The 8677-nt window shown below is 50.0% G+C and overlaps 2 protein-coding genes across 3 annotated transcripts in view; both read right to left on the reverse strand.

Annotated features, from left to right (window-relative positions):
- LOC110004093 (uncharacterized) overlaps positions 1 to 8677 on the reverse strand; it is a 117153-nt gene that overhangs the window by 77720 nt on the left and 30756 nt on the right. The gene's annotated exons all lie outside the window — the stretch shown is intronic.
- mtx1a (metaxin 1a) overlaps positions 2226 to 8677 on the reverse strand; it is an 11430-nt gene continuing 4978 nt past the window's right edge. The window contains 13 exon segments of the mRNA XM_065957735.1: positions 2226 to 2498; positions 2501 to 2703; positions 2873 to 3030; positions 3401 to 3477; positions 5306 to 5361; positions 5364 to 5413; positions 5415 to 5485; positions 5570 to 5631; positions 5634 to 5661; positions 7273 to 7301; positions 7304 to 7351; positions 7444 to 7476; positions 7479 to 7512. Coding sequence (XP_065813807.1) covers positions 2478 to 2498; positions 2501 to 2703; positions 2873 to 3030; positions 3401 to 3477; positions 5306 to 5361; positions 5364 to 5413; positions 5415 to 5485; positions 5570 to 5631; positions 5634 to 5661; positions 7273 to 7301; positions 7304 to 7351; positions 7444 to 7476; positions 7479 to 7512 — 870 coding nt within the window. The 3' untranslated portion in view covers positions 2226 to 2477.

Consider the following 8677-nt stretch of genomic DNA (forward strand, 5'->3'; position numbering starts at 1 on the left):
AGATTGAATAGCGACACATTCAGGTTGGAGCAGCAGTAAACTCTTTTGTGACATCACATCAGTGTCTTTTTACAGCAGGTCAGGGGTCAGAGGTCAAAGGTCCATCCATTCAATCCAGCAGCAGTGACCCCACACAGGGCCCAGAACCCCACAGTGAGGAGGACGCCCCTCTGTTTGTCAGATATGAGAGCAGTTATCAGGTCAACAGGTGTTGCAGTGATGGAAGCAGTCAAGAGAAGTGGTTCAGATAGAAGTGATTGTACCCGACCTAAAAAGCCTCTGCATGTTTCTAATAAGCTCCACGAGCAGAAACGTGCTCAAACTAGGATCAATATTGGAGATGCTTTTGAAAAATGGAGAGAGGTTAGAACACAGAAAGGTTTACAGACCCATGCAGAGCTGGATAAACACTGAAGCTTCAGAGTCCACCACATGGTGACCTGAGTGAGCATCCACTCTAGAGAGGAGGGGGGGGAGACTCTCTATGATGTTTAGACTGCAGTACCCATTTTAAACACTAGGTGGCAGAGTTACATACTGCTCCTTTAAAAATTTAATTTGTCTAGTTTGTTATCGTGGTATCAAACAGGAATGGATGTTGTTGAATCAGATCAAAGTTTAAATTGTGGAGTTGCTTTAATGCTTCATGAAGAACAAACAGCTCTGCTCATCAGTTGTTCTGTTGCTTTGGGTCTTAAATGTTGAGGAAGTTGAACAGGGTTTGGTTTGTGTGAGGGTGGGTTAAGATTTATAAACCCTGAACAGTGACCCCAGGGGGTCCTTGTGCTGCCTGTTAGTGATGTGAGATCTGAAGCTTATTGTCGTCAGTAAACATTTCGTGTTTCGTGTGTGTTTGTGAAATCAGCGGATCAGAAGAACGAGGATCTGAAGTGACTGAAAGTTTCTGCTCCCTGCAGGCCTCCTCTCTCTTTGGGAATGTTTGTTTTCTGGCTCTGGATTGTAACCATGGAAACCTGCGTTTAACAGCAGGTGAGGGAGGGAGGAAACTCCGCCTCCGCCCTCGACAGCAGTGGTCTGCCTCCTCCCCCCCTCCTCCGCTGGAGCGTTAAATCTGCAGCATGAAGCAGAAGAGAGCTCAGATTAAAACTGTCAGAGTGAAACCTCCCGTTCTCTTTCTGATCTTTGTGTTCTCAGAGTCCAGATCCGCAAACTGCTTCCAGATCAGCTCATTAAAGTGTGTGTGTGTGTGTGTGGGGGGGGGGGGGGGCAGCATCGGGCCAACAGGAGCCGGAGCAGGATTCCTGTGTGATGGCGTCATGTGCAGCTGTTTGTCCCCGGGGTCCGGACCCGGTCAGGACGGGTTGGGGGTGTGGTTTTCTTTTTGTCCTGCGTCACGTTTGCTCTGAGAATAAAGGTTTGAACCTTTGATATGATTCAAGTAAAAATCAAACACTATTGATACCTGTTTGTTACCACGGCAACAACAAAGTCATCCTACACACCCAGTGTGGTGTCATTTATTGTTTTAGTTACCACAGACTCCTGAACTGTTCTAGATCTGCGCAGAAACAACAGTCCTTCATGAACTCCTCAAGTCAACCTTTGTGATCTGGAACACGTCTGAGTCCCTGAATGCACCACGATCTCCTGAGTCCTGAAACAACTCCTTTAAGTTCCTCAAGCAGCCTGAATGATGTGAGCCTCTGTCGCCCCCCGGTGGTGGAATGAACTTCCAAACTCCATGTGATCTGCAGAGTCCCTCTGTACCTTTAAGAAAAAGCTAAAGACCCAGCTCTTTCATGAATACCTACTAACTTAATGATGATGGTCTCCATATTATTGATGATGATGATGGTAATGACGATGGTTTTTGTTTGATAACGACGACTTATAAGATGGTTTCTATACTGATTAGAGCTCTCAAGAACTGCCCTCAATGTTGTGCTTTGCCTCTGGTCACTTCCTGTCAGCACCTGTGTGTCCAATCAGACTCAAAGCTGATCGTTTGCTCTTACTGACATTGTTCCCTTTTTTCTAGATCCTTGCTTGTGTTGTTCTTACTCTCTGATGTACGTCACTTTGGATAAAAGAGTCTGATAAGTGAATTGTAGAATGTAGAGCCGAGTGAGCAGCTCTGTAAACTCTGATGTTCATTAAAAACTCAGTTCTTCTTGTTTCATGTGATTTTATTCATGTTGCGATGATGCGTCGTCGGTTTAGAGAACATGAACTGAAGAACAGAAAACATCTTTAACAAACAAACAGGAAGTCAAATTAATTTATTCAAAGGAAAAAGATGGATGTGTGTTCTTCTTTTTATAAACAGTTAAAAAGTAAATCTGCAGACTGAGCCTTTAATGTCTGTACATGAAGCAGGTCACTTCCTGTCTGCTTTCAGCCTCCCGATGCTCCTCTCTCTCTTTGGTGATGTAAAAACTCATCAGAGTGAGACATCACCGGTTACTCCTACTGACCATCTCGCCTTCTGTCCTCAGAGTCCCATGATGCACCTGTTCTCAGTCCCCCTCCTCCTCCTCAGGGAGCCAATGCCCTGCAGGTCTGGTGGCTCCTCCAGCGCCTCCTGGTGGACGTGTTGGATGGACACCATGCCGGTGAGCAGGGCGTAGCTCAGCATGGCGCCCAGAGCCACCAGCACCGACATCAACTGCTTCCTGCGCTTGTTGGGGACGTGGTCGAAGTCTCCGCTCTCAGGGGGCGCCGGCGTCTTCTGGCTGGAGCTCTCTGCTGAAAGAGACACAAGATGGAGGACGTCTTTGAGCTACGGTGGCCATGAAGGTCAAACTTCAACACTTTGTGAAATGTTTCAAACTGAGTGTAATTCTGTGTTTGACCACCAGGGGCGCCCTGACTAACAGGACACCCTGAACGGCCCGTCTCTGGCAGCGCTCACCTCGGCCGTCTCGGGGGAAGTAGAGCAGCAGGATGTTGGTGCAGAAGTTGGTCAGGTTGTCGAGAGACTTCAGGTGCTGCTGCAGTTTCCCGTTGGGCAGTTTGGACTTGAGGATAGGAGCCAAGTGACCGAAGACGTAGGCGTCCAGAGACGAAGGCCTGCCGAGAAACACGTCAGAGATTTTATCCACATTAAGATCTTCACTCTGACTTTTTTACCCAAACCCTTTCAGACAGCGTGCAGGAGATTTTTGATAATAAACAACAAGAAACGATTGAACATGGGATGTCCAGGACTTCCGGTGTGGTTGCCAAGGTAACAAACAGGTATAAATACTAGATGAGGCGTGGAGAGGAGTGTTGAATCAAAGGCAGGAGGGTGACGTTCACATCAACTTAAAGTATTTGGATGGATGGTGCGTTCAAGGACGGCGTTACTGGTTAACAATGTTTCTTTGGTGGTTGTTGGACATTAAACTTCTCTGCCTTTGATTCAGTCGCTCCACAAATCAAATCCAGACAAACTTACGAGTCCCCGAAGAAGAACTTGTGTGAGCCGAGGCGCTGGGACAGCAGGTTCATACACTCTGTAGCATCCCGGTACAGCTGAAACACACACACACACACACACACACACACACACACACACACACACACACACACACACACACACACACACACACACACACACACACACACACACACACACACACACACACACACACACACACACACACACACACACACACACACACAGCAGATGGATCACAGGATGTTTTCTTGCAGAGTCTCTAACTCTTCAGACGACGTAAACGTCTCTTTCACTTCCTGTTGAAGGTTTTCATGCTGACAGGAATAAATGGATGTTTAACCACGATCCCTGAACGCTGCATGACCTCTGACCTCTCTCCACAGTAGATGGTTTTAAGCTGCAGATTTTCCAGCAGAGAAACTCTGAGGAGAGAAGTGTTCCAACCGCTTCAATGGAAAAACTACTCTGAGCTCAACATGGAAAAATGTGGAGCTGATGATGTCACTGTGGAGGATTAGAGACATGTTCCTAAACGCAGAGAGAGACACAACATCTGATCTACATGACCCGTCTCTACATGTCAGTGAAGGTCTCTGTGAAGGTCCACTCTCCCTCCTCCATCCTCACCTCCTTCTCCACCTCCTCTCCCTCCTCCATCCTCACCTCCTTCTCCACCTCCTCTCCCTCCTCCTCCTCACCTCCTTCTCCACCTCCTCTCCTCTCCTCCTCCCTCCTCCATCCTCACCTCCTTCTCCACCTCCTCTCCCTCCTCCATCCTCACCTCCTTCTCCACCTCCTCTCCCTCCTCCCTCCTCCATCCTCACCTCTTCTCCACCTCCTCTCCCTCCTCCCCCTCCATCCTCTCCTTCTCCACTCTCCTCTCCTCCTCCATCCTCACCTCCTTCTTTACCTCCTTCTCTACCTCCTCTCCATCCTCCTCCTCCCTCCTCCTCTCCTCCTCACCTCCATCCTCACCTCCTTCTCCATCTCCTCTCTCTCCTTCATCCTTACCTCCTTCTCTACCTCCATCCTCACCTCCTTCTCTACTCCTTCTCCATCTCCTCTCCCTCCTCCATCCTTCTCTACCTCCTCCTTCTCTACCTCCTTCTCCACCTCCTTCTCCACCTCCTCTCCCTCCTCCATCCTCACCACCTTCTTCACCTCCTCTCCCGCCTCCATCCTCACCTCCTTCTCTACCTCCTCTCCCTCCTCCATCCTCACCTCCTTCTCTACCTCCTCTCCCTCCTCCTTCCTCACCTCCTTCTCTACCTCCTTCTCCATCTCCTCTCCATCCTTCTCTACCTCCTCTTTCACCTCCTTCTCTACCTCCTCTCCCTCCTTCTCCACCTCCTCTCCCTCCTCCATCCTCACCTCCTTCTCCATCTCCTCTCCCTCCTCCATCCTTACCTCCTTCTCTACCTCCTCCTTTCTCACCTCCTTCTCTACCTCCTTCTCCATCTCCTCTCCCTCCTCCATCCTTCTCTAACTCCTCCTTCACCTCCTTCTCTACCTCCTCTCCCTCCTTCTCCATCTCCTCTCCCTCCTCCACCCTTACCTCCTTCTCTACCTCCTCTCCCTCCTCCATCCTCACCTCCTTCTCTACCTCCTCCTTCACCTCCTTCTCTACCTCCTCTCCCTCCTTCTCCACCTCCTCTCCCTCCTCCATCCTCACTTCCATCCTCACCTCCTTCTCCATCTCCTCTCCCTCCTCCATCCTCCATCCTTAACTCCTTCTCTACCTCCTCCTTTCTCACCTCCTTCTCCATCTCCTCTCTCTCCTCCATCCTTACCTCCTCTCCTACCTCCTCTCCCTCTTTCTCCATCTCTCCCTCCTCCATCCTTACCTCCTTCTCTACCTCATCTCCCTCCTCATCCTCCCTCCTTCTCTACCTCCTTCCTCACCTCCTTCTCCACCTCCTCTCCGGCCTCCAGGCTCTCATCTCCTCGGAGCAGCCGGGTTTCTCCAGCTGAGCGCCCTGCATCCGCCCGGGCAGGAAGAAGTGAGAGGGACGGCATGTGGTCGGCGTACCAGCGACGAGTCAAGTCCACGTAGTTCTTAGGCTCCACCCAGAAGGCGTAGATCTGTGACGGAGAGAGAGGCGGGTCGTCAGCACATGAACACTTCCTGAATGTGTTCAATGATGAAACAGGAGCTGAGTTTGTCACCAGAGCAGGTTTCAGTCTCTCCTCCATCAGAGAGATGAAGGCCAGGCTGTCGGCGCCCTCTTAGCCGATAGGTCGTAGTCTGCATTGTACTTCTGAAAAACACAAATCACATGTCCTACTGAGCATGCAGACACTTAAACGCACCACGGAGCAGAGCTGTGTGGACGCCTCACAGCTGAGAGAGGATCATCAGGTCAGATATCTGTTCATAGATCTCTTCACTAAACTGTTCTTCTTCATGTTTAAGAAAAGACTGAAGAGCAGAAACACGATCTGAAGCTGAACGACTGGAGAGAGACGAGAAGAAGAAGGAGAAGAAGAACAAGAAGAAGAAGAAGAAGAAGAAGAAGAAACATCACCAAAAGATGTTGAGAAGGAGGAGACGGGGGAGGAGAAGATGAAGGAGAATCATCTCTCTCTCTTTCCTCTCTTCAGCAGCTCTCCTGCCGTCGTGTTTCTGACTAACCTACCGCAGCGTGCGGAGCCGAGCATGCTGGGTAATGTGTTCCAGCTGCTAGTGGGCTTCTGAATGAGGGGTGTGTGTGTGTGTGTGTGTGTGTGTGTGTGTGTGTGTGTAAGAGGGGTAAATGTGTGAAGGAGAACTCATCAGAGGTCGACTCGTTCAGACATCACGCTGAATTATCAGAGAGCTAAGACACACACACAGAGGAGTGTGTCTGTGTGTGTGTGTGTGTGTGTGGTGTGTGTGTGGTGTGTCTGTGTGTGTGTCTGTGTGTGTGTCTGTGTGTCTGTGTGTGTGTGTGTGTGTGTGTGTGTCTGTGTGTGTGTGTGTGTGTCTGTGTGTGTGTCTGTGTGTCTGTGTGTGTGTGTGTGTGTGTGTCTGGTGTGTGTCTGTGTGTCTGTGTGTGTGTGTGTGTGTGTGTGTGTGTGTCTGTGTGTGTGTCTGTGTCTCTGTGTGTGTCTCTGTGTGTGTGTGTGTGTGTGTCTCTGTGTGTGTGTGTGTGTGTGTGTGTGTCTCTGTGTGTGTCTCTGTGTGTGTGTCTCTGTGTGTGTGTCTGTGTGTGTGTGTGTGTCTCTGTGTGTGTGTCTGTGTGTGTGTGTGTGTGTGTGTGTGTGTGTGTCTTTGTGTGTGTGTGAGATAATGATCAGTTGTTGTGTAAACACTCAGCCGGAAGTCTTCAGGTGTGTTTATGTTCAGAGCGGTCTGCACAGGTGTGTGAGCACGCCCAGAGCTTTTACGCTCACTGTGGTGGACACACACACACACACACACACACACACACACACACACACTGTGACACTCCCCCCCCCCCCCCCGTACCACCTTCAGAGGTAGTAACGAGTTTTACGGGGGGACAGACGGGGATCACTGTAAGGGGTCGGAGGGAGTGAGGGTTGACTGTGTGTGTCGAGCTCCTGCTGTGCCGTGTTCAGTAGTGTGTGTGTGTGTGTGTGTGTGTGTGTGTGTGTGTGTAAATAGTCGTTAAGCCAGGAAGCTGCAGTCTCAGTCACATTCCAGCAGAGGTGAATTCTCATAAAGCTCAGCAGGACGAGGACTACACCACCCACTACACACACACACACACACACACACACACACACACACACACACACACACACACACACACACACACACACACACACACACACACACACACACACACACACACACACACACACACACACACACACACACACACACACACACACACACACACACACACACACACACACACGGTTACCTGTTTTCTGAGGTGTATGATGATGTCAGAGGTCGGGACAGAGTCTCTTTCTGATTGGTCCTCAGAGCAGGAAGTGTTCCTTTATAAAAGCAGAAACAAACAGTGTGATCATCATGGGCAGGAAGCTGAAACTTTAAAGAACCAGAAGAAGAAGAAGGACGACTCGCTCACCGCTCGGACTCCTCCAGGGGTTCGAGATCTTCTCAGTTTGAGAGGCGCTCCGGCAAACTGCGCATACGCCTGCAGACAGAGAGCAGGGCATCAAAACAAACTCACCCCCTCCTCCCTCTTTAGTGAGGACGTGTAGTGGACTGGGGACCATGAAGGTCTGAACCCTGAACCAGACCTTCAGAGTCCAGGACCAATCCAGAGCAGAATGTGTGTGTGTGTGTGTGTGTGTGTGTCTGTTTTTACTCGACGTGTGCGAGATGAATCAGTTCTTCTGGAAATAAAAAATCAAAAGCTTCATTCATCATTAGACACAGAAAATATGAGACTGTGTTCCACACCGGAGGAGTGTGTGTGACATTTTAACACGGGGCTCTATGAGGACTGACTCACTGCAGCACTGCAGGAGACAGACTCTAGTGGACAGTGGAGGAACTGCAGTTTTGATTTATTGATTTATGAGAAGTGTAGACAGAAATTGATGACCTAAAGCAAAGTCTCTCTGTCTGTCTCTGTCTGTCTGTCTGTCTCTCTCCCCCCTTTCTCTCTCTGTCTCTCTCCCCCCTTTCTCTCTCTGTCTCTCCCCCCTTTCTCTCTCTCTCTGTCTCTCCCCCCTTTCTCTCTCTCTGTCTCTCTCTCTCTGTCTCTCCCCCCTTTCTCTCTCTCTCTCTGTCTCTCCCCCCTTTCTTTCTCTGTCTCTCTCTCTCTGTCTCTCCCCCTTTCTCTCTCTCTCTGTCTCTCTCTCTCCCCCCTTTCTCTCTCTCTCTCTCTCTCTCTCTCCCCCCTTTCTCTCTCTGTCTCTCTCTCTTTCTGTCTCTCTCTGTCTCTCTCTGTCTCTCCCCCCTTTCTCTCTCTCTGTCTCTCTCTCTGTCTCTGTCTCTCTCTCTCTCGGTCTCTGTCTCTCTCGTCTCTCGGTCTTGATCATGTGGGTTAAACAGACGTGTTGCTGTGGAGGTTTAAGACCAGCAGCAGGTTCAGGGTCCTCTGGTGGTTTGGAAAAACCAGCGCAGCCTCATTTTACCAGAGTGCATTACTGCTGTGTGCTCAGATCTCAGTCCAACACAAACTCCTTCAATCAGGTCTGATCCTGCACAGGGCTCTGTGGCCCTGAGTGTGGTCTGCTGCAGGCTGGATGACTACATCCACCCTGTCAGCACACACATCAGTCATGGAAACACCAGTGCATTCTGGGTGTTCAGAAATACACACACCGTCTGAGTTTACAGGACAAACCTGC

Source organism: Labrus bergylta, chromosome 8, assembly GCF_963930695.1.
Source record: "Labrus bergylta chromosome 8, fLabBer1.1, whole genome shotgun sequence".
In the NCBI taxonomy this organism is placed as follows: Eukaryota; Metazoa; Chordata; class Actinopteri; order Labriformes; family Labridae; genus Labrus; species Labrus bergylta.